This window comes from Meleagris gallopavo, chromosome 2 (genome assembly GCF_905368555.1).
Source record: "Meleagris gallopavo chromosome 2, MGAL_WU_HG_1.1, whole genome shotgun sequence".
Lineage (NCBI taxonomy): Eukaryota > Metazoa > Chordata > Aves > Galliformes > Phasianidae > Meleagris > Meleagris gallopavo.
The window spans coordinates 95597888-95623784 of record NC_139405.1 but is presented as its reverse complement, the minus strand read 5'-3'; the positions used below and the strand labels follow the sequence as shown (position 1 = coordinate 95623784).

The following is a 25897-nucleotide window of genomic DNA, read 5'->3' as shown; positions in this document are numbered from 1 at the left end:
ATTCATTAACTCCCTAGAAAGTTCATCATTGTCCAAAGTCTTCCCAAGAGGCACAGGAAGGAAGACAAATAAGCAGCTTTCTAGTGATAACTGCAAGCAGCTTCTCCTAATATGCACAAAAGCAGAGAAGCCTTCATTACCAGTTACTTCATCAGGTTGAATATGAGGAAGCATTTCTTCTCAGAAGGAGTGATGAGGCACTGGCACAGGCTGTCCAGGGAGGTGGTGAAGTCACCATCCCTGGAGGTGTTCAATAACAACTGTGGAGATGTGGCACTGAGGAACGTGGCTAGGGGGCATGGTGGAAATAAATCAGTGGAGGGGGGAATGAGATTATCTTAGTGGTCTTTTCTAATTTTAATGATTTCATGATTCTGTTTAAAAACCAAAATGAACAATAAAACATAGCAGGTTATTACTAGGGTGCTATTAGCAGAGGCAGACTAGAGGGCTCCATAGATCTGGGGAGGTGGTAAGGGCAGAAAAAGTGAAATGGGACACTCATATTCCAGCAGCATGCCAAGGAAAGACTGCACATGATGAGATCAATGCCGGCTAGCTCAGGCCTCCAGAGGGAGGGTGTGAACCTATTCTCAGACCTGGGACTGCAGAGGTGTGCGAAATCTCCCTTGCAAACAGTCCTTCTGATGAAGAGAGGCTGGATGTAAAGAGAGCCCTCAGCCAAGTATGGTGCCAGGAAGGCAGAAATTCAGTGCAGCTCCCAGTGATGGACAGAGGGACTGGGGAAGAGAGGAGAGCTCTTGGTCGCTCTGGAAACAGTAACACTGCATATCACTTGTTATCATTCCTTGAAAGATTGTTCAGATTGGAGAAGGTTACAAAAACTGAGGAATCCTCCTTTGCAAACTCAGAGAAGCTCTTACAACTGCTTTCAGCTCAGCTCCTGTAGCTTCCTTCCCTGTTTCAGGTGATCCATGACTGGGAAAGGTGTTAATTCTTGAGGTTAAATGCATGAAGCAGAGCAGTCAAATTACAGTACCTATCCAGCCTGTGAACAGACTCACTACACTGCTGTATCCCATAGGGGCACAATGAGAACAGCTCCATTTTATGCTTAAAGAAGGGTCAATTTGACAACAAAAGAAAAGCATAATAAGAAAACACAAAGATATTTACAAGGGATTACGTGGTACAACTTGGACAAAAATGAATGCCTTCACTTGTCCATATCAATTGCACTGTTCAAACAAAAGCCCCCTAAGCTGAGGAGCAGCCTTTCCCAAAGTATCATTTGCACATTGATCCAACTTTACCTTGTCACAGAAGACTTTAATCTGGCAGTAGGCACGGTGCACAGGTTTGTTACTCCTGTTGTTGTAGCTGTAGGTGTCGATCTGAAGATTCAGGGGCAGGCCTTTAACTCCTTTCTGAGAGGAAAAATCTGTGCTGAGGCAGTTCACAGAGATGAAAACCTGCAGAAGAGGAAAACAGTACTCATCAGCAGTGTCACAGATTGCTCACTGGCCACTGAGCAACAGACTACATGACAAGTGGAGATCTAGATGCTGCTCTCCACCCCTACATGCAGGGCTCTCTATCTTTGGAGATTTCAGATAAAAGTGCATGAGAGACATCCCTGCATTCCCAATTCTTTATCCAAATCACGACAGGGGCATAGTCACTTCATTAAGAGTAAATTTCAGTAAATTCTCAAGCTTTATGAGATCTCCATCCACCTTTCCTAGACATTTACATCAGGCCTTTCTCCAGACACAATGCTCATTATTGGCACATCTCAGAAGAAGTTGCTGGAGATACTGCAGGAACGCTGTCCCACCAACTAATTGCTTATTACTTTTGCTACTAAAGCGAAGCACCAGTCTGACACTGTACAGAGAATCAGTGCCACCTTCCGGAGCCTCTCAGCATTGCAAAATCCCCTGTTCATTTGCAAGTAGTGTATGGGTTTGATCAGATCTGTGATTTTGCAAAGTGCTCATCAAAGGCTTCTTTGCGCAGGTTCTGCAACACCCTTCTCAAGTTCTGACACAATGGGGGAAATGGAAATGCAATACCTATCAACAGATTAGGATATGAGCTCTTATTCTCATATAAAACAGTACTATAAAAACCTAAAAAGAAAAACCAAAGAACAGTGAGGCTGGCTGCCCAGTCGAGCACTGCTGAGCAAAACCCCTGGCACAACAGCCCAGCAAACAGCCACAGCCCCTTCGTCAGGACCTTGCCAGGTCCCACTCCTGCAGGGAAACTGAAACATGTGAAACTATTTCCAGTAAACATCAGCAATCCACAATCACCTGCATGGTCAGTTCCAGGGCCCGGAATGGGCAGAGGGAGGGTGCTGGCAGCGCTGCTAGGGTGAGCAATTGCTCCAAAGAGCCTGAAGAGATGCTCTCAGCTGCTCTGGGGGGGTGTAATCAGCTGCATGTGCAGCCTGGATAATTGTGCTCCCAGAGCACTGGTCTTGTTTGTATGAGAGAGTTAACTCTGCTGTCTGCATATTTTTACATCTTTTCCATTTTAAATATATGGACCCACGATGAATATTCACATGCAGCTCTCCTGTCTGCATGGGAAAGATGACTGCATGCTGCAAGGAAACACGCACCAGCAGCTGCTCCAAGTCTCCCACAGCCCCAACATTCCTGCAAAACCCCTCCCTGGAGTCCCATACCACTGCACCCCAAGAGATTGAGCACTCACAAAACGGTGCCACATCTCCTCTGGCAAATTCAGGTCTGAATGTGGGGCACTCCACTGGAAGAGGCCCCCAGGCCCAGGCTTACCAGCTATGCAAAGCACGCACAGCACTCCAGGCAAGAGGCGGCAGCCTTGGCACAACAGCTACGTGCTGCTGCGGCACAACTGTGTGGGGATCTCATGGGAACTTGGGATCGGCTGTCAGATGACAAAGATTATCCTCCTACTTGAAACTCTCCTCATTTGATTAGTTCTGGCTTTGAAGAGTTGACTTCATTTCAATGCCATTTAAGTCTTCAGGACTCTGGGCGGGAGATGACAACTCAAACTTTCTTGTGCCTCTCTCAGAGCCTGACTTTGCCCATTTGTAACAAAACACCTCAGTTAAAAGGGATCGTCTGCTTCTCCCAACCCATCCTGCAACTCTGAGCCCCACTGTAAGCCTGAAGTTGCTTCAAATTCCACAAAAGGGGCACTTCAGAGAACTGCTTTTCTAGGTTGAGCTAACACAGTCTCAGCCAGGTGCTTTGCTCAGGAAGATGTGACTGTACTCAGAGAGAAACACGGGGCTGGGTGAGTGAGCCAGCTCTGTGAGGCAGCTCCATCCCCACCCCACAAGTGCCAGAAGAAAGAAAAACGTAACCGCAGAAGTTGCTCCACGTCTTCAGCCTGCTGAGCAAGATTCCTTTTCATGTGTCCAACCTATTTTCCTAAGGGCAGTTCCGCATTCTCAGCTATATTAAGATTTGCTGTTACTTTGGAAAAAAAAAAATAAAACAAAACAAAAAAAAAAACAAACACATTTTCATCTCACCTCCCAAGATTCAACATAAAGCCGGCACTTAAAAATAGAGTGCTGTCAAGCCCAAGCACTTACAAACGTGAGTCAAACCCTCAAAAGTTACACAGATTTTCTTTAAAGATCTGGAAAAGGATCAGAAACCTGTTCCCAAGTTATATTTTGCTTGCTTGGCAGTTAAACCCTTGGTGTATATTGAATCATATTTCCAGGCTTTGCCAGATTTCATTTTCTGTTGTTGTTGTTATTAATGAAAGCTGACAAATAGCTCTGCACAGCAGTGTTTGAGATGGAACACCAAACAACAAAGCCTGCAAGCCAGGACACGATGCTGTAACTCCACATTCGGTGACATTCACCCCAATGCACTCCAGACCTCCCATGGCCACGGTCAGCACCGTGCAGCCATGGGGCAGGTGAGCAGCAGCCCAGCCCTGCAGAAGGAACAGAGACACAGGGATGAAAGCAGCTGCTTTGAGATCACGCTGGAAGGTGGCATGGGAAGAGCACAGACCTTCTTGGCTTCCTGGGCAGTCCTAACCACCTGACTGTTCACAGCTCCGAAGGAACGCACTGTGCCTATGGTCAGATCTGCAAGAAATGATCTTCAGTTTTAACTCTGCAGAAGAACCTAATCTGGCTGCTCTGCTGCACGCCCTCAAGGAAGGGCAGCACAGACAGCTACGTTCTTTCTACGCAGCACCTTTTTCCTAACAAGATCTGCCTTTCAAACAAACCAGGAAAAACAGGCATAATTAAAGGGCAATCAAAGCACTGCAGGAACCTCGCTGTCAGCGAGATGAAAGATGTCTTTATAACGTGAAGGCCTGCATACCTACATCTCCTCTCCCTGGTTTATCTTGGACGCAGGGAGCTCTTCAGTCACACAAGAAGCACCAGCAATTTTGCTTAGTCCAAAGGTTGCATATGCAGAAGCTTTAGATGAGATGTCACTTTGCACAGCCTCCTCTTACCTGCTGCAGAGCAAAGCTGAAAGGGATCCTGGGGCTGGCCCAGGTAAAGGTAGGCTGCGTGGATGGGAATCAGCTCTGCCCGTCCCCAGCACCAGTGGTAGAACCTGCAGTGAAGTCACATAACAGATCTCCACTCATGCCATGGATTTCCTTCTGAATGTAGCCCTAGACAGATGGGCTTAGGACCATCCTCGTCTGATTACCTTCCTCCCTGCAGCTTAGTTTTTTTTTTTTTAAAGTTGAATTGCTTAAATTGCATCCAACTCCTCCTATTTATGCTCCATTATGTTTTTGTAATCAGAAGATAAAGACACTGCTCAATAATCCAAGTCCAGTGGCCATTTCTTTCCTCAAATCAGAAAGAAAATCAGCTTTTTTCTAGCACTCAGGTAGGCAAAAGCCTCTCATTTTAATGTTATACTGAACTTGAACCTATCAGGATGCTCGAGACTTTGGTTCACTGTATTTGAAGAGAACACAAAGCCTGGAGTCTGCAACATACCCAATAGGGACAGGTTAAGCTCCTTCCTCAGGAATGCAGTATAAACCATTCTTCTTGACCTTGGCCCACTAGTTCCAGCATTCTGCCCAAGATGCAGCAGGCAAAGGGATTCCATTGTATCCCATTTCCGTAACACCAAGGCACAGTCTTGCTGCAGATGGCTCACCAGGCTCCCTGCTCCCAGAACCAGCCTGGGGCCTCACAGACCTCACCCAACAGGACCCACTGGGTCCATGCTGCATTGCACTCTGCTTTCCCTTGGTGCAGCAAGCTCATTCCTGTGGTCTCTGGCTGGGGAAGGCAGCAGGGTACAGTTGACTTTATCTCTGTGTTAATTTCACTTTTTGTAGAACAGAGAGCCACGGAACCCCTCAACTGAACTAACCTGAAGAGGAACCTTTGAGGCTTCCACACAAGATTAAAAACCAGGGGAACAAATAAGGTGAAGGATGCATCTAACCTAAATAAAAGAGTGTGGTTTGGATCAGTGGATTTGAATCTGCCTGCCAGCAGGAGTTCTGGGAATGTCAGTTCCAGGCCTGAAAGCTGCCTAGTTGCACGGTGACCCACAGATGCATGCAGCCACATGGTCACTGTACTCTTGCTGAATAGCTGGAGGAACAGCCTTAGGCCCAAATTCCACAGACAGCTCATTTATCAGCCATCCACCAAAGAAAAATTACCCAGAAGCTCAAAGGTCAGTATTTAAGTGCTGATGGCCGAAAGCACATGGGTTCTCTAAAGGCTTTGCTAAATACAGATGTGAACGAGAAAGACAAAGGGGTCTTTCCTAAAGAGACAAGCACATAGATGTGTGCAGGATAGACCTTAAAGTGCTCAATCCTGTTGAGCTGGATGCAAACTTTTTCTAGCCCCAGAGCCTTATAAGTGACACCAGTGCAGCCCCAAGAGGCAGAGCGCTGTGCCAACGTGGCCATGTGGCTTCCAGGAGTGGAGTGGGCTGTGGCCAGGCTGCTGGCAGCACAAGCAGGGCAAGATGGGTCTGCCTGCACACATCCATGAAGGTACAGCCCAGGAAAGCAGTGCTGGGAAGGCTGCTCTGCCTTTCAAAGAAGGAGGAAGAGAAAAAAAAAAAAAAAAAAAGCAGCTTGGTACCGATCACCTGAGAGGTCGCTAATCTTGCTGCTCTCACATTTGTTTCTTCACCTCCCACATGCACCACAGGTTTTGCATCAGCAGGATGAGAGCCAAGACAGAGATAAAAATTGGGCAACTCATGCACCTGTGGGCTCCTCAGCCGCCTCCTGCCTTCAGGATCGGACGCTCCAAATAAGGGTTGTCTGGCAGATCTGCGATAGGGCCGCATCCGCTGCAGCTCCCTGAGACCCAGCGCCATCCTGCTGGGAGTCCAAGGAATTTGTTTGCATTCAAAGCCTCCAAAGCCCAATCCCAGCGACTGGCACAACACACAGTGCAGGTCCCACACCCTGCTAAGCAAGGCAGAGTGGGAAACATCACCCAGTCCCAGATGAAAGAACATCCTCCTTGCAAGCTTGTTCCGTCAACAGAATGAAAATGCATAGTAATGAAAGGAAAATACATATTCCTGCTTACAAAGAGCAACACTGATTGCTATTCCAACGTGTTCTGGAGCAAGGAAATACTCACAACACATGGGAAAAACAGGGATAGAGGTTCCCATTCCTACAGTACTTCCCCCACCCCATACTCTGATAAGATAAAGATGCAGCCCAGGTGTTGCTCTCATTGGAGTGGGTGGAAAGAAAATAAAAGCAGCAGTTTGGCAAAGGAAAAAATAAAAATAAAAAATAAAGCAATATGTTTTAAAAAAAATCTGGAAGAATGAAGTCTACTATGGCAAAAGATGGCTGAAGAGGAAGTTTTGCAATCAGGTATGAAAGGAATGGAGTTAAAATCATCACCGCCCTGTTCTGTCCACAGAAAAACTACTGCAGAAAGGTTTCTGCTTTGGCTTTAAGAGACATGCTGTGAGCTCCATGTTGGAAGCCCAGAAAGGTAGGGGAGTTCGAGATGCCAAGTTCTGAAGGAATGACTCTTAGCTGAAGAACTGCTTCTGATGTGCAGTGTTTAAAACGAAGAGCAACAGACAATTGGTTTCAGATAACCCAGCACAGAGAATGGAGAGCTCTGAGTTAGCAGGCAGGTAGGCAAGGCTGGCTGTGACTTTCCTACATCCCTGCTCCTAAAGCTGTATGTACTTGTGCACAACAGTACTTGTGGTCTGCAGCCTTGGCTTCAAACCAATATCTTTCCTTTAAGTATGTCTGACTCAACACATTTCATAGTTTCATTTCCAACTAACCAAACCTGTACCTCCTCAATGCTGCTGAAGGTGGCAACACCTTCTTTAATGAGGCATATGACTGCTGTTTCATTACAATGGCATCCATACAAATACATGCAATATTCATCAATCAAAAAAATTGAAATTTTTCCTACAGTGAAGACCGAGTGAAGACTGTGCTAGAATAAACTCTTAAAATAAACCTGCAGAGAACATCCCTGCCTTACTGCATGTTACAGCAAAAGACCCACCCTCTCCACAAAGTGGGCTCACCTAACAGAAGCCTGCCCAAGAACTGCAGTTGACATGCACGGGGACCTGTGGAAAGACCACCCTCACAAAGCAAAGTACTATTTTTTAAAGGCTGACTCCAATTAGCTTCCAATTACCTTACAGACTTTTCCACATTTCTTGGACAAAAAAAAAAAAAAAAAAAAAAGCACTGTTTAAGCAGATTTGTAATTTTTAATTGTAACTCAGAGCATCGCTTTAGAGAAAGCACAGCATCTTCCCTTTAGTGGCAAGAGCCAAAAGCTCTACCACAGCATTCTCCAGCCCTAAAGCTGCTGCTACACCCTGACTATGTACCTCATTTTAGTAGAAAGGGTCTTTCACACACACAGCCTGGCTTACAATGCCTTTTTTTGTTTTTGGAGGGAAGGAGTGGGAGGACAATAGGGCCCTTAATGTGCAGTGACATCACTTTTGGCTGCAGTCCACCATCCAGCCTAAAACAAGCAGACAGAAGCCCTCCACAGGGCCCTGCTCAGGAGCCACTGACTTCCAGAAGGAGCCACTGGCAAGCATGGAAGGCCGCCTCCAACACCAGCAGGGACCTGTGGTTCACATAACTTGTCAAAGGCACGACTGCCACGAAGACAACAGCTTGCTTTACTGTGTTCTGTCCAGTACTCTTCTGCTGAGTTACAGCCTTGGGCTTTCAGCCAAACAGGTTGGGAGCAGATCCTGGAGCGAGCCAGCTCAGTGCTGAAGTGTGTGGCTGAGCCCCTCTGCAGAGCCCCCAGCCCAGAGCACAGCACGCTGCCTTGCCTGGGGCAGACACATGGCAGGAGCTCAGACAGCACCAGAGCGAAGCTGGATCCAGCAAAGCCAGTTATCCCTGGGGAAACCGATCTGTCCAGATTGTTCAACTGTCACTGACTTGAGAGCAGGCCATGTCTGCAGGCCAAGGTTAAGGGAGAGAGAATGTTTCACAGCCTAACGGCTAACAGAACAGAACGGCCAATGAGAAGGACAGAGCAGCAGGGAAGACTCGTAGGAAATGTACATTTATCCATACATTATCCAATTCTCATAGAACCATTAAGATTGGAGAAGACCACTAAGATCAACTAGTCCAACGATCAACCCAGCACCATGCCCACTAACAACATCCCTAGACATTCACTGGAACAGGCTGCCCAAGGAGGCTGTGGATGCCCCATCCCTGGAGGCATTCAAGGCCAGGCTGGATGTGGCTCTGGGCAGCCTGGTCTGGTGGTTGGCGACCCTGCACACAGCAGGGAGGTTGAAACCAGGTGATCATTGTGGTCCTTTTCAACCCAGGCCATTCTACGGTTCTATGATTTTAAGTGCCACATACAACTTTTTCAGGAAAATCTCCAGGCACAGCAACTCCACCACTTCTCTGGGCAAGTCCTGTGCTGGGTAACAAACAAAAGGAGAATCAGGCACGCTGTGTAGTCTTGAGAAGAGATGGTTCTCAGACTCAAAAACTCATAACCTAGATCTATGACTACTTTTCCTTACTGCCAGATGGAGTCAAAGACACAAAAAAGAGCAATAAAAAGAGCAGCAAGGACAGGATTCCTCTTCCCTAACTTAAGAAACTGACTTCAAAGACTGTCCAATCAATGGGGAATGGCAGACACCTCCACAGAAAGCTCCATCCCAGCTCTAGACACCCTGTCCCTAACAAAGGGACAGAAGAAAGAGGCAACAGGCTTGTGTTCAGACACCTAAAAGCTGTTAGCAGAAAAATAATTCTGCCCTGTCTGGCCAGAGAGGCAGAGGCCCAGGATAGGGGTGGGAAGCTGTTTGAAGTCTCCGAAAGCCTCAGGGTAACTCCAGCATTACCTGTTGCGTGCAAGCGAGTGTATCAGCTAGGCATCTTTGTCAGACTCATCAGACTATGCTTCCACCCAACTGGGACTGCTCACGAGAAGCTGTGCTGACTTTCCTAAATACCCAATTCAACAGTTCACCACTTTGTCAGCTATATCCCCTTTCGAAACCTGGTCGTCTTCTCCACACCCTCAGCTCCCTTCACTGCCTCAGAGCAGGGAAACTTCAGATCCTGGGCCTTTTTCCAGCTCAAACACATCTGCAAAAGCCAAAGAGCACTCACTACACTGCTATTCCACAGGCTGGCCATTTCCAGCGATTTCTGTGCTGTCCTGAAGGAACAGAAGAGGGCAGAGAGGAGCCACTAAGAAGTACAGAACATCCCTGAAATTCAGAGACTGAGATCCCAGAGTGGGAAAAGCCTGTTGTATGTGAAATACTCCTGTCCTTGCACACGTAGGACGACCTAACAGCACACAAATGCAGCATAACTTCAATTGCTTCACGCAGGACCTGCCTTCTACAGCTCACGCCCAGTGCCCTGGAATCACACTTAACTCTCCTAACTGGGAAATACTCTTTCCTGGTGAGAAACACTCACTGATGAGTGCTTCCAGCCTCCAGCTATGCAGCTGCAACATCTGCACACCTTCCTTCATACAGGAGTGAACGTAGTTGTTACTACTTGAAAACAGTGTTTTTTCACCAGGAAGTTGTGCATTATCAACTCCTCAGTGTCCTCAGCAGACCAGCAAACAATTCTCTCAGGGAGCAAGGTGACAGAGAGCACGGATAAAGTGTGTGTAGAGCCCCACACAGCAAGGGTTAGCACAAGAAGGGAAGGCAAATTCTCATAAGACTCTGGTCTCAGAGCTGCTAGGGGCGATTTCTTGAGAAGATATGCTATTTCTGCCTTAGGACTTTTTGACATGCACCCAAAGTCCTGGGTCTCTATATGAGTAATTGCACCAGAAACCTCAGATGCACAGCCCCGCACCACTGTACTGCGCTGTACAGGACCAGATCCTTCCCACAGCAAACTGGAATCAAGAGCAAGAGGGAAAGGAGAGAAGCAGCAACTCCAAAAGAATCCTCTGGCTCTAGCCCAGGTAACTCCAGGGCTCAGGAAACAAGTTTCTAATAATCAAGGCTTGCTGGCTGGTTAAACATACTATCTATGCAACACTGCTGTTATTAAACACAAGACAGTATTTATTACTGCAGAAGACTTTCTGCAGCATCAGAAATTCAGCTCGCTTTATTCTCTGTTCCTCATATATTTGAGGACTATTGTTCAAGGAAGGAAAAAAAAAAGAAAGGAGGTTGAGAGAGTGCGAGAAGGAGTGCACGTGTATGCAAGGTAAATGAACCATGCAATAAAAATTGTTGAAATTGGCTCAGGCATCTCTTGATAAGATCACAAGAGTTGAGAAAGAGCTGCAGCTCATGGATGAGAAATCCAACCACTGACAAAATGCATCCGCTAAGGAAAAAAAGCAAAATAGACATTTAAACACACAGAACACTCGATAAAAATGAGACTTGGGTCCAGAGTATTTCTCTCTTAAGATCCGGATTCCAGGAGGTATCAATGGTGCCTTCTCCATATTCACACAAACCAAGCACTGAAAGCACATGGATATTGTGCTGAAAGGAAGGAAATTTGTCTTACAGAGCCATAAAACCAGCCTCAGTCACAACTTTCCATACCAATTAATCCCATAAATATTAGCCATAAGATGAAATACAACTTTGAGGATCCTCAGACATTTTCAAGCTGTTATTGGTACTACGAACCTGCAATAACTAAGCTACTCATTCAGGAGCCTGTAGAGCACCTGGGCAATAATCACCTGCACCAGCTTCAAAATAGATACACTCAAATTCATCAGTTACGTGCTGACAAACCTGTTTAAAAGGTTTGGTTCATCTTTTGGTTCACCTAGATGAATACTGCTGTACCCACTAAAACCAGAGTCTCTGCCTGGACACGCCAAGGATGACACAGTGGAGCTGTTGAACAGTTTGTTCCTCTGATCACAGAGAAAACACCGAATGCTGAGCATCTATGTTGATCTGCTCATTGCCAGTTTGCAAGGACTGCCCTGAGGGGTAAAATCAAGAAAAAATTACTAGGCTGTCAGCTGGTGGGACAGGATAGCTTTCCCCAGGATGGCCACCCAGCATCAGCTCTATGCCCTGCTCCGTAGATATGCTCTTGTGCAGCATAGAGTAAAGCTTGCAATAGCAACAAGCTCAGTGCAGCAACATCTCGTGCCTCTTGCAGAGCACAGCAGCACACACAGCTCTAGAAGAACCTTTGCATTTGCTGCCAAGAGCTCCCATGTGCCCCGCACTAGGGCTTTCCCTAGACATGGCACCGCAGCCCCCAGCAGTTCTCCTCACAATGATGGCAATGAGCACAAGATACAAGCAAGAGAACAGTCAGTCCACAAAAAACAAAGGATACACTTCTCACATTTTGAAGAAAACCCTGTACTGTCAGTCCAGGCAGTAAAGAAATTCTCCAAAGACGATTTCTGCACTCCAACTCCAGCAACAAAGTACAGGACTTAGGAACTGAGGATACTGCATTCTCTCTTACCTGCTATCATGCCAGTTAGAAGACACACGGGTCCCTTCCAAATAATGGAATGACTTCACACAGCTACAGTTCTCTACTAACTAGGAAAGCTGCCTGTGCTTTACCTATCTACTGTAGTGCCCAAAGTTCAGCAAAAAGATGAAAACAAAGTTCACCAGGAGGCTGCTCTAACTTTAAATAGGTCACGGTGCACTGGAATCTGTGGTTTCAGCAACACATACTTTGTTAGCTCAACAGCAGCAGCTACTCCTTCAATATGAGCCCATCATCACTGTCTTAACACCTGAGAAATTGTCCTCCCTGCTTCCTACCAAGGGCATGTGCTGCTGCTTAGTTCAGTTACACTCAATCCCACCCCTAGTACCATTTCATCTGCTCTGGAAAAGTTCAGTGCTTCCTTCTATCGGTACTTGTCTTTCAGCAGACAATTCTGCCAAGAACCTTAGAGCAGTTGCAAAGCTCTCTGCAGTTGCACATAGAAACCCTCTTAAGAAACAGCCAGGAGGTTTTGCCTAATGTAAGAGCGTAAACAAACTTGTTACATGCTAATCATTGGGTAGGCCACACACCCTTCTCCTCCCCCCACACTGTGAATCTACTGAAAGGACAGGAAATAAAACCATGGTCACATACCTTTGCTTCCTCGTTGATGTCCCAAGTGAAGGAGATGGCGTTGTATGCGATCTCTTCAATGTTACTGATGGTATTGAAGCTCTCCTTGTAGTCAGCTATTAGAAAAAAAGAAGCGTGAGGAGGAAGAAGAGGAGGTGATACCGCCTGAAGTTCTTAACACATACACAACAGCAAAAAGCTGCACCTCTTCAGCAACACCTTGGGGGCAAAGGAAGGTGAATTGTATTTAAGGATGGATCACTAGAAGTCTAGAAATGACTCTCAGACCAAAAACCAAACATAAAAAAAATAACAAACATAAAACCAAAACCCCACGCAGGTTGGAAAACGGGACACTCACAGAAAATCCCAACTAGAAACTCCAGTGAGAAAGGCAGACATCACTGATATTGCATGTCCTGAGTCATAAGCTGCTACGTAGGGGAAACTCTGGACAGCAATGTTAAAAGCTCTCAATAAAACTCATCCAATAACAAACAAAGATTTGCATGTATGTCTGCTTTAAGTGCCAAGTGATTAATCCCTGCTTTTATTCACAGAAGGAAGACTCAGAGCACAACCCTGCTTTCTGCCAGAGAAGTTTGGAAGGTGGCCAACCACAGCCTCATCTAGAGGCAAGAGGAAATTTGCAGCATTTTCCATTTTTATCTGTGAACCAAAGGCCAATAGTGAGCCAATCTCACTAGAGTTGAAGAACTTCTCTACAAGGATCTTACCCTTTGAAGAAATACAAGACCTAGGACAGCCACAGAGTCTGTAAGATACAATCTAGCTACAGCTATCAAGATTCATGCCAAAAGCAACTGTAATCTGGAAAGAGTCATCAGATCACCCAACACAAGTCTCCAAACTCAGCTTATTCATGAACCAAATAGAACCTTCCAGAAATCCAGTTTCTGTAAGGAATCCTAAAAACAACATTAACTCAATCAGAAGCACCCTCCCGTCCTTCAGAAAAGTTACACAGTTGAAAGCATAATGGAAAGGCTCCTTAAAATAACAAAGCTTTAGCAGAAAATCCATGCCAACGAATTAAGTTTGGAGTTTGACATCAGCAAGAAGTGTTCCTTTACCTATGTCAATGCATCTTTGTTTGGCTGTGTGTTGTCTTGAGTGCCAGTATTTCCAGTGCCGGAGCTGATCTTCTCTTGTTTTGTCTTCAGCAAACACTACCATAATGACACTCTAAAAGGAGAGGGCAGAAGATTAAAGAAAATAAAACACAAACACACAAAAGAGAAAAGGCCACAGAGTACATTTGTTTTGGAAGTTCTCCTTGGTATCAAGTTTTCCGCATTCGGCTTTCCAAAGTAATGCAGTGCGGTACACCTGGCACGCAACAGGAAGGCAGACAGCAGCGTTTTCTGGGTCATAAACAGATGAGCAGAACTGCCCTCCTAACTGGAGTTCATGAATCTCATTCCAGGTGTTGCATCACTTTTACACAAGTGCTGACAATGCTTCTTAGCAGACTGAGCCAAGATAGGTTGGCCTGGAAGTAGGTGGACAGCAAAGGAATGAACATTGACGTAACAGAGCTGGTAAGCTGCCCTTAGTGCTGATACTCTGGTTTAGATTACTGTGCTTTGGGAGAGTTTTAGGCTACCAACATACACACCCCTCTTTCCCAAGAAACCACAAGAAGTGCCACTCACACGGACTTTACTGATGGGGTGATGGATTCCTTCACTGCTGCTGACTTCTTTGAGTGTGATTGGATAAAACTGACCCTTATTCAGGTAAGTCATTGTGCTGTCCCCAGGCTTCTGTCGGAGGGACTTGGAGGCTTCCAGAGTATATTCAAAGTTATTCCTGCAAAGCAAAGATGGCAGTGATTGGTAAGACACTTTCCTGGAAAGCTGATTAAACGTTCTACATTTAATCTGGAGAAATTCCAAAGTCATTAGTTGACTCACTAAGCCATCAACAGGCAAGGAGGCTGGAAAACAGGATGTGCCCCTTCTTAAACTATGTCCTTCATGAATGAAGATTTAAAGAGAAATTCCTCACAAGCTAAATCTCAAGTCACAGCAGGAGGCAAGTCTGGAAGCAAGCTGCTCTCATGGAAAAGGAAACTACTAGCAATTGATTCACAAGCTAATAAGCTGTTCAGTGGCCACAGTCTCCTCTTCTCTCTTGGTCAACTGCAACTAACCTAACAACTATGTTATTCTCCTTCACTGAAGTTCACAAAAGTTTAATGCTTCGTATTTCTGCTGTAGGTTTCCAGCAGGGAGAGAAGAAAGCAAGAAGGCAAGGAAGTGCATGGAAGCCAGCTGAGATCACTGCCAAACTGACAAGACAGCGCTGCATCTTCTTATGGAATAGGAAGTCCTTACAAGGACAACAACTGAAACAGGGTGCTGCTTCCAATCCCACAGGTATTTTTAATTAAAGATGTAGGCACGATTTTGAACCTTGAAACAAGCAAGTACTGTTTGTGCTTCTGAATTCTACAGTCCCCAGTGCCTGACAGAGACTCGTTGCAGAAGGGAGTGAACTTGGCCAAACCAATGCTAAGAAAACAACAGGGAAAGGACTGAGAGGGAGGTTTAAAGCATTACCCAGAAATACTGTCAAAAACATAATCTTCTGAGTTCATGTTGGCCATCCGGAGATTCAGTTCAGCAGGAAAGAAAACCTGGGATAGATAGAGAACAAAACAACACAACAACTAACACAGCAGCAACAACGAAAGTCAAGATCATACAGACAGGTGTTATCACAGAACTTCTGGCAGGCAAGCTGATCACCAGGTAACAATTGATTTCTGGTCTGTGAAAACAGGATGCTGGAGCAGGATTTCAATCAAAAACTTTTGGGCGCCAGTTAAGCACAACATCTCACAACATCTTCTTAGTCAGATTATGGTAACATTTTAAAGCTTTCCCAAATCTCAAAGAAAGAGCACAGCTATGTCCTCAGTGCATGTCTTTAAAATAAATAAAATCAAAACATGGTTGCTCTCGTCAGTTGGTAAGACAAAACAAAACACATAGATTCTCATCCAACTTTACCTCACAGTCAAGGCCCTTACTACTGTTTTCCACACACTACACCTAGAAACTAGCAGCGATGGAGCTTATAAACAGTCACTTCAGCTTGGTATCAGCACAGGCCCTGCTGAGCACTGAACTCTTTCTTGCAAAACCTAGGCCAGTGCTGTGGATCAAGATAACTATTTCCACACTCTGCAAGCCAACAGTTCTGTCATCAGGAGGATTAGTCATTCAATTTTGATAATGCTTTCATGTTGTGTAGGTTTTACATACAAGGTTATACCTATGCACCCCTCTGAGAAAATCTTATATTTCTAAATCACTAGGCACATTTTTGCCCTATGTAACAAAAGCGACAGAAGACAGATCTAGATCTCTACAGATAGACTAAAACACACACAGAGTGCCTCTCGGTACCTCCTGCACGCCTTCCTTGAAGGTCTCTGAAAAGGTAGAGTCCGGCGTTCGCCTCTGGGAGTTCTGTGGCTGGGTGTTGGAATTGAACTGGTCAGGAGTGAGGTTCCTATCAAACACCACCACCCGCTCGGGGGGCTCGGGGTGGTAGACGCTCGGAGGGATGCCCACTGCAAAGCCATGGGGCTGCGTCTCCGTTTTGATGGAGTGGGTGGGCATCGTCGCAATCGAAACAGTGACCGTCGTGTCAGGGGTTGTAAGGTGGCCTCTCTTGTCCATGCCCATCTGGGGCGTATGAGGAAGGACAATATTGAAAGGTACATTTTTCAGAACTTGGACTCTGTTTTCTCCAGTGGAAATAAGTGACTGCTCTGTCACATTTGGGATGCTGTTCCTTTAAAAAACAAGGAGGAAAAAGCACATTAATTTTACAGCTTGTTTTCTCATTCTACAATAACCAGAAATACTTTTCAGCCTTTTGGACAAGGACAGCTGATACAAACGCTGGTGTTTGTGAAGAACAGCTCCACCCTAACCTGAAAAATGGAGAAAAAAGAAAAAAAGAAAAAGAAATCCTCACCCACTGCTAACAACTCCACCCTGGAGATGAATTACCCTGGAGCAAAGAGTGAGGGAGGATTCATTGCCCAGATTCTCACCGTCTGGAAAACAGCAGTCCAAACCCAAGCACTAAGGCTTCTCTCACCTCACATCAGCGTGTGCAGGCTCACACCAGGCTGCATGAAACTGCTCTTTGGTGGATGAAGGAGGATCGAGAGTAAAGTAGCAGCTCCTTTGCCATAAGACTGTCTACCACTCAAGAAGAGTTCAAAGGGAAATTAAAGCCCTCTTTCACATACAGCCCCTCAAGAAAACCCACATCAAGACTCCCTAGAATGGTTTACGTAGCTTCACGCTCTCATTGCTGCCAGGATGCCATTTACATCTGTGGTGAGCTGACCTCACAGCTAGCAGCCACTAGCCACTAGTCAGCCCTCCCTTCCTTTCTCCCTCCCAACAACGTGGTCCTGCCCTCTCCGAAGTACCAATTCAGACACTCCTCCATCCTCTTGGTGAGCCAGTTTGGCTTGTTCAACTGACAGCAAGCTAATCACTTTTTTCTCCTGCTAGGTTATGGGTCAGTAGAAGACTACATCTTGTACTAGGGGAGCAGCAGGAACACATGGCTGGGAACCAGACTGCTCTTCTCAACAAGACGACATTCAATCAGCTCAGCCAGATCACAAAGCCTCACTACAGGTCCTGAAGACATTCTTATCTTCTAATCAGTCCAAAGGAAAGGATGGTGGGAGAGGAAACTTGAATGAATTTCACATGCACAGCATTTACCTAACCAGCACCATCTGCTTTGAGTAGAGAAGCACAAAACATAGAAAGCAGGAAGATGAAGAAAGAAAGGAGTTTCAGAGGATACAAGAGAAGTCCACAAACAGCACAAAACCAAACTAAATCCCAAGCATTCTGAAATCCCTCCCTACCAGCCCATGCATAAGGGAGCAACACTGCTGTTGCCCGACACCAACATTTTCAGTGCGCAGCTGAGGAAACCGCATGCAAAAACAAAAGGGTCACCAGTCACCTCTGTGAGCCTTGGGAAGGGAAACCTGTGTTACCAGATGGTGCCCAAATTTCAGGAAAGCAGCTTTTGCCAAGCAGATCATGACACAAGTAGACAGAAAGCAGATGGATGGCAATGAAAAGCAGTTAGGGTCTCAGCTCTCCACAACTCGGTGCGCTCCCTTCCCGTTCCTGGTGCAGACAAGGTAACATTCCTTCAGAAGCTTTGGTGGAAAGGGGGATAAGCAGACACACAGCAGTAAAAACTGATACCTTTTGCTATGATCTTGGTCAGGATGTTCTACCTCTGGTTTAGCTGTTGAAGATCTCCTCTCCCTTGGAACCTGGGAAATACAACACATGCTATAATTGCATTCTTCCTTCCATATATATATTAAAAAAAAAAAAAAAAAAAGCACCTTCAAACACAGCCATTAAAGCTCTTCCCCTTGTTTGGTCAAATTAAGAAAGCATCACTCTTTGATACCAGTCATTATTACATTACAGCCTGACTGATGGTAACACAGCTGCTTTGGAACACCAGGCCCATCCCACGTGCTGCTCAGCAGATGCTGCTGACAGCAACCCAGCCAGCATTAGATTGTGCTAAAACCAAAGGAAAAGTGGCACTCAGGAGCTGGACACCAGCATAGAACTGAAGTGGACCAGAAAGTAAATTCTTAAGCTCCCAAAGTCACCCAAAGCTTTGTTTCTTCCCTGGGAACCTGGAATCTGGGGGGGCTCAAATGATGCTCCCAGCAGCAGCAAACTTGTTTCTTGGCTCAGCAACACCTTCCAATGGGGCATGCAAACAGAGGTAGGTATCCCTAGCCCTGCCCCAAAGAGACTGCCCCCACAGCCTCTGCTCAGAGAGACCATGGGGACATTTCAGAGCAGAAAGCAGAGCCTTGGACACATGCTCACTTTTGGTGGTTTTCAGTGCAACCCACCCCACAGCCATTGGTGACAGGCCGACCCTGAGCTCAGCCAAACAGCCACAGGGCAGAGCAGGCTGGCTCGCCCCCTCTGCTGCATGGTTAAGCCCACATAAGTCCCTCCACAAACACACACATGGCGGTCAGGGCTTTTGCAAGCCTCAGTGTGCCACCTCAGTGATTAAAACAAACATTTTCCTGTGTGAGGGGGAGCAAACTCAACTTTTTCCCTTGCTGAAGCCTGCATTACAAGCACGTTTGGACGCTGCTTGTGTTTGCCAGCTCAGGTGCAATGTGAAGAATCACCGCTTTACTGCTAATTAACTCTAATGCTGGTGACATAACTGCATGAAAAGCATACTTTCTTAATAGCCCCGACTAAGCCTAAACTCTGGCTGTTCCACATAACATGAAATCTCTACCAACACCAGAATTGATTATGCCACAGTCAACTGCAGAATTTTGAGAACCTCTGAGTGAAGAGTACTGATGATAAGTATTTATTGTAAAAACAAAGCTCTTCCAAATTGCCTTTGGACAAAAGTCTAGACCTACAGAATCCAGATTTTGGCCAAGCATTTATTTCCTGTGAGGCCCTACTAGCACCAACAGAACTATCACAGCAGCCCATCAGTCAAATGGAAGTCAATTTAAGCCCAGTTGTTTGCTTTTTTTGTGCATTTAGATTTTTTTTTGTAAATGTTTGTTTTCCCATGGTTTGTTAGTTTTTGTTTTAAATATAAGACATTCAAAGGTGATCTCATCAGCTGCTTTTAATATTGCAAAGAAGAGGAGGCGTACTCGGAATGCCTAGACGCTGTCCCTCCAGCATTACTTCATAACAATAAATCTTTCAACCTCCAGCCATTCTGCTTCACACAAGTCTGCCAAATACCTGTTTTTCCACTGATTTTTCTACACACCTACTGGTTTCCAAGCAAGAAGAAACCCAAAACTAGACAACTAGACACGAATGTAGAACAAATCCCTACTGCTTTGCTAAGTGTGAAGGATCAATGCTGACATTCTCTTTGTAACGTACAGATTTTGATATCAAAGTAGGATTTGCGGATTAAAGTCGCTCTGGTATTTGTGAGGGGAGCAGGGGGGGATTATTGTGAGTTTTTCCCCCCCTCCTCGAGAGCATGAAAAGCATGAGCACAAAGCAGAAACAGTTTTCCTCACAAAACTGGCTGGATAACATTCATGCCAATGAGTTTGTGGCATTTTGTTGCGCGTGTAGAGCACTAATCTCCATATGAAGCATTACAAGAATATTTTGATATTTAAAGCATATGCAATTCTCTTTTCTAGGCAAGAATGCAGAATCACAGAATGGCCAGGATTGGAAGGGACCTCAAAGGATCATGAATCGCCATGCTCCTTCCACATGCAGGGCCACCAACCTCTCCATTTAATACTAGACCATACAAAGAAGGCAACCTCTCCCATGGTTTGAGGGACGTACCGAGGCTGCTAGTCGCGCTCACAACTCTTCAAAGACACTAACCACAGTGTCAGCCAGCAGAACCAAGGCAGCCTTCTGGCATCCCTGCCTGCTCAGCAAAGAGCAGACAGGCATCTCCACGTGCTGAGCCAGGTCGCTGCGCACAAGCAGGTCACCCTCTGCATGCAACTGCCTGCTGCTCTCCACTCACTTGAACACTGGGGTGAATAAAACCACCCCATTTTACATGTCTAATATCTAGGGAAGAAATGAAGCATATTCCAGGCCAATCAGGTTACCTGTGAGAATACAGCAGGGTAAATACCTCTGAGAAGACCCTGAACGCTAGAGAAGATGACCATGGTTGTCCAAGGATTAACAGATTATGGCAGCAGAAGCTCACCAAAGGCAGTGAGCTCTTTGGAATGACAACCCCACACACAGAACAGAAATCTGTTATTTGCAGCTTCAGCTGATGCCACAGCAGAACATAACAGCCCCAGCAGAAGCCAGCTGTCAGTCCCACCAGAACAGGCATCACAAAGCAAAAAGAAATGTGTATTTGCTCTCAGACAGAAACACTCTAAAGTCTCATTCTCCACTATTACGAACGATACGTTGTCTCCTCCAGAACCCAGAGTCAACCAAAAGGCAAAGCCCTACTAACTGAAGCTTTTGACCCCCCCCCCACAGCAAGATCTAGACAAACTTATTTTACTCAGTTAAAGAGAAATCAGTTTTCAGTAAAAACAATTTTTTTTTTTTTTAAATTAAATTTGTAAAACATACAGATTCGATTCCCCATTTGTGGCTTCTACAAAATCCTCTAGCAAATGATGTTTTTGCACAGGCAGTGTCAGAGCCCACCCCTGCCAACCCACCTTATAGTAATCATACAGCAGCCCCAGGGCGGCTGCGCTGTCCTCATCGCCATTGATGCTCATCATAGCTTTGGTGGCTGCTGTAAGGGGGTTTTCAAGAAAGGATTTCCAGGCCTCATCTTCACTGGTGTAAGGACGTCTCTGGGAGTAGAGAGAGTCATTCTGAAGAACCAACACGGGTCTTTTACTTGAATTGTGAAGAAAAAAAAAAAAAGAAGAAAAAAACCCACACATCTGTTAGAACACATGAAAAACACTCTTCAAGTTCTTCAGAGTTACCTGCCCCAGTTTCACAGGGTTCAGGTTCTGATTCAGTGCACGGCAAGGATTAGTCAACACAAAAAGCCCAGAAACCTAATTCTGATCTCACTCACACTGCATACATCGGGATTACTTCGACCAAACTCAGCTGGGTTACACCAGCCTGCACACAATCACAGCACTGCCTCAGAGCACCACTGACCCGCCAACACTCTGACTCTGACTCCAACCCAGAAGCCATACGTGCTCACCGACCTGCCACCTACCAAACCTCCAGCACACCTACATAACACTAGCGAGCCATGACCTGCTCTAGCTCCCATGTGGGACTAGGAAGTGCAAATTAACCTAACATCTTTCTCCCAGTGCTTTGTGAAGGCAGCAGCCAGCAGCTGCCAGCGAGTTACAGACTGCAGGGGGAAACCAAGTCAGTGCAGCCCTCACTGCTTCTGGCAAGTGAAGATTTACTGCCTGCTTATCGCTGAAGCATCTGTGACCCTAGTTTGAAACAGCATCAACTGGGAGAAAAAAAAAAAATAATACAATCCCAAAACACTACAGACTTGCTGATGTAGCATATATTGAGAACCCAGACCTACTCTGTTTTGTGACTGCTGCCCAGAAGTGAAAGTGGGACCTATGCAGAGCATGCTGCCCCACCAGCTCAGGCCACAGCACATGCTCTGGCTTTGTTGGTGGGAGAAGCACTCCAGCTTTAAGGTCAGCCCAAGAAAAAGGTTAGAGCTGGCTTTCAAATCAAGCTCAGTTTTCTTCCCAGTGCAAGCACAACACCCATTTACTAGATTGGGTCGAACTGGGGACACTTTTTCATTTTCTTAAATAATTAAAAACTTGAATGTTTAATGGATTGGTAATCGTTACTGTTTAGAAAAAGCAAACAAAAAAGAAAAAGCCAACCACCACCAAAGCCACCCCACCCTCACCACCACCGTACCCCTTCCCCAGAACAGGATTTTTTCATCTGCTCTTTACCCAGATGCATTCAGAGACCGAAATATACTACAAATACAAAAAGTTGTGAAACTCGAAGTTGTGAAACACTCTAATCACTATAATCAGCTTAACAGGATCCTGCATTTATCACCACCTTCCACCAAAAAGATTGCCAAGCACTTTGTAAATGATGCGTCCCATTGGTTACACAAGTGGTCTCGCCAGCCTCAATGGGACACCCGGCTGGGCTACAGCAGCTGGAGCCAGGGGGAGCTGCCAGGGTTTATATGAGCACTTTGTACCTATAAAGCAGCATCAGAACAGAGGAAAAAGCAAACAGAGAAGCCAAGCTCTCCCAACACTTCTCTAGGTGTTTGCACGGCTTTACCCTGATACCCTCCCACCGAAACGCAGATTCAGCCAGTACCTGGGACATCCACTTTCTACCATAGACCGGACAACAAAAGACAAGTTGTTTTCTTTAGGAACACGGCACAAGTTCCTGTTCTTATACTTCACAACGAGAGAAAACTCAAACACCTGTAGTCAATGGGGAAGTCCTCAAGCAAAAGCGCTTGCAAAAAAAAAAAAAAAGCTGACAGCAGCAGCACGCACACAGGGCCACGGCATCACTGGGAATCAGAGGGAACCCAAGGCTCAGCGCTGCCACAGCCACGAGCTCCAGCAGATCCCAGAACGACGCGTTTCTGTGCCAATTGCCACAGCACTCGTTGCCCTGAAGGCAACCGACCCCTCCAAAGAGAGGCAAAGAACGGGGTTTGGCAGTGCTGCAACAGAACCGCGGTTCTTTTAGGTAAATGCGGACGTATCAACGAGAGTAAAGCAGCTCGTCCTTCTCACGGCGCTGGTTTGGGCACGGCAGCACGTGGAGCTGCTCCCGAGCCGCAGGTGTCCCGGGCAGGGCACGGTAAGTCGCTCGGGCTGCCCAGACGTCGTTCCGTCCTCATCTACGGAGCGGCACCGCAAACAGAAGAGGTGCCACGGAGCCCAGGCGAAGGGCTGTAGAGCCGCGTTTCACAGAGCGGCGCCGAGCTCCGCCGAGAGCCCAACGCCTTCTTAAGGAGTCACAGAATCCTCGGAGTTGGAACGGACCGCTGACGGCCATCTCGTCCAACGGGGCCACCGCGGCCACACCGGCTCACCCAGGGCCCGATCCAGCCCGGCACCGAAACCAGTGCCCTGTTCCAGACGCCGGTGACTTCGGGGCCACCGCGTTAGCGCCGGTCACACCGACCGACGCGCGGCTCCCTGCCGGTCGAGCTATCGCCGATAAGCTCCGAGCACACACAGAAGCGGCCAACAGCAGGAACGCCGCTCGCTGCCCGACGCGACAGCAGCCCCGGCCCCCCGAGGCGCGGCCGTTACCTGCCGAAATCCACCTTGCCGGAGGGGTGCGCCTCGTAGAAATCCATGGGGCCGCTCCAGCGCCCTCCGCCGCGCGCGGAGCCCGGGCCGGGCGGGCCGTCAGGGGCTCAGACGGCGGCTCCCGCCCCGCCGCAACGCACCGTACCGAGCAGTGCCGGCCCGGGGCCGCCGCCCGCCTTTAAGGCGCGGTAGGGGGCGGGAGGCGGACGGCGGCGGCGCTGCCCCACGCCCGGCGGCGGTGTCGGGTTTCAAAGCGGCCCTGCCCCGCCGCTCGCCGCCGATGATAAGGGCGGGGGGAGAGGGGCGGGATGGCCGCGGGGGTCGCCCTGTCGCCCCCCCCCCTCCGCCGCGTCGCACCGCCCCCCCGAGGCGACGGAGGGGCGGCCCCCAGAGCCCCCCGCGCCGCGGCGCTGCCCCGGCTCCGCCACCCCCGACCCCCGGAGGCGGCGCCGGTCGGACCGGACGCGGCTCCGGCCCTCCCCGCCCCGCGCGGCTCACTTGTCGTAGTCTTGTGTCATGTCTGGCGGAGGCAGCGGGCGGCGGAACTGGCCCGGCGGGTTGGGAGGACGCGGGGGCGACCGGAGAGAGCAGCGCGCAGCCCGCCGCACCGACGGGTTCTGGCGGCTTTTCTCGCCCGCTCAGGTGGCTCCCGCAGCCGCAGGTGGACGGCCGCCGCGGGACGCCTCCCATTGGCTGCCGGCGGCGAAGGGGCGGGGCCGCCGCGCCCCATTGGGCGGCCGGGCGGGAGAGGGCGGGGCCCGCGGCCGCGCGGGGCTGCGGCGCTGAGGCGGCCGTCGGGGCGGTGAGGGACGGGGGCCGCGGCCCCGCGGCCCCGCGGGGTAACGCTTCTCCCCACGCGGGCGGGAGCTCCGGGTCCGGCCGGGTCAGCTGCTGTGCCGAGGCAAAAACGGCCGCCCGCTCTTCGCTGCACCTGCTGCGGGGCACGGAGCGTGGAGGGGCGACGCCACGCGCAGCAATCGGAAGAATGTGGGTCTCTCCCTGGGAAATACGGGTGGGAGGCTGCTGTTCGGGTAACGAGTTGAATCGAACCCCGAGCAGCGGCAGTGCCGTCTGTCACATGCCCGGATGCTGCAGATAACGGCCGTAACTGAAAAGCAGGCACAGTAACAGAGCTCTCCTGGGTCAGCAGCGCTTCCCTCTCGGTACAGGGCACGCAAAGCAACAGAAGGGCTTTCAGCAGCCCCGGGACACGCAGAACAGAGGGAACAAACTTTCACTCGGGGGCTAATCGTGGAGCTTGGGTAACATCCTCGGACCGGATTACCGCTGGCGTCCAAGAAGCAGAAGGCTTTGCTTGGATCTGCACACGTCGCCATCGGCACGGCAAAAGGCAGATCGATGGAGGATCGTGCTCTGAACTGAAATGAACTCAGCTTGGTGGCTCTCTGGCAGAACTGTTGGAAAGCACTGCCAACTTCCTCCGGTGCCGTTTATTCCTTATACTCTCCACTTCTGTTCTTGGAGCTCTGGGAGGTGTGCGCACCATCATCTGGCACACGTGCGCACTTTTCATGAACAACCAAACACAGCACACAGCTCCCAGCAAGCCAGGTGCTGCACGTGTTGAAGCTCAGTCACCTCTTCACATCACACCCGAATTGCTGACATCTCAGTAGCATACCACACTTGGCACTTGTGCTTTACTAAAATACACCGAGGTTCTATTCCAGATAAGTCAAAGCTGTTGCCTCTGCGAAAGGACTGCTCTTCCTAACTGCCTGATTCACTGATGAAAACTTCAGCTGTCGATGCAGCAATCACTTCCACATTCAGGAGACAATGATACAAACATGGATTGTGACACCACTGACTAACCTGCCGGTCACAATCTAGACTGTAACACCACGGGTAGGTGTATTTCTGTGATGTCATTCACCTGATTGCATCATCACTGGATAAAATCAGGCAAGCAGCACAAAGGGATTTAGGAGAGCTTTGGCTTGGGCACAAAGCCATCTCGGCGTGATGCAGCAGCACACTGGCAGGACTTTCCTTGCCGTGTGCTGGTTGCTGGTTGGTGTTCACTTCAACTTCTTCCCTCACTCAGGCCTTTCAGCGTCACTCAACGTCACTGCTCTCCTCCACTCTTATCCCTTTCCTTTACAACTCTTCCTCAGTCCTGCCTCTGTTGTTCTCCTTCCCTTCTTCACACATCCATTTCCTTTTAAGTGAATCCCACTCAGAACACATAAAGAACCCATCAGGAGCCACATACTGTTTGCCACCACCTGGCCAAGCACTGTCTCAGCGCACTTATTTCTTTTCCTATTCTGTCTTTGACATCATCATCTAGAGAAACTGGGAATTATTCTGCATGAGGATTAACTACTGTTATGACTTACCCAACGAGGTTTTAAAATTTCACACAAGATAATTACCATCTACGTGCACCAGCCGTTCACACCTGTGTAACAAACAAGTTGCATCAAATTTGTAACAGTATTTTTGAAACAA

The 25897-nt window shown here is 47.9% G+C and overlaps 1 protein-coding gene across 5 annotated transcripts in view; it reads right to left on the bottom strand.

Annotated features, from left to right (window-relative positions):
- Window positions 1-24115, bottom strand: part of GRHL1 (grainyhead like transcription factor 1) — a 39039-nt gene extending 14924 nt beyond the window's left edge. The window contains exons 1-9 of one of the 5 annotated variants that reach the window (XM_085218004.1): window positions 23921-24115; window positions 20822-21008; window positions 17832-17902; window positions 15984-16374; window positions 15132-15208; window positions 14223-14379; window positions 13641-13752; window positions 12568-12662; window positions 1275-1433 (exon numbers count right to left, since the gene is read on the bottom strand). In XM_085218004.1, coding sequence (XP_085074130.1) covers window positions 1275-1433; window positions 12568-12662; window positions 13641-13752; window positions 14223-14379; window positions 15132-15208; window positions 15984-16374; window positions 17832-17902; window positions 20822-21008; window positions 23921-23940 — 1269 coding nt within the window. In that variant the 5' untranslated portion in view covers window positions 23941-24115. Of the gene's footprint in view, window positions 1-1274; window positions 1434-12567; window positions 12663-13640; window positions 13753-14222; window positions 14380-15131; window positions 15209-15983; window positions 16375-17831; window positions 17903-20821; window positions 21009-22463; window positions 23385-23422; window positions 23845-23920 lie in introns of those variants that run through there. The other 4 variants (XM_085218002.1, XM_085218003.1, XM_085218000.1 and 1 more) reach the window with 4 other exon arrangements.
- Between the last annotated feature and the right edge of the window lie 1782 nt (window positions 24116-25897).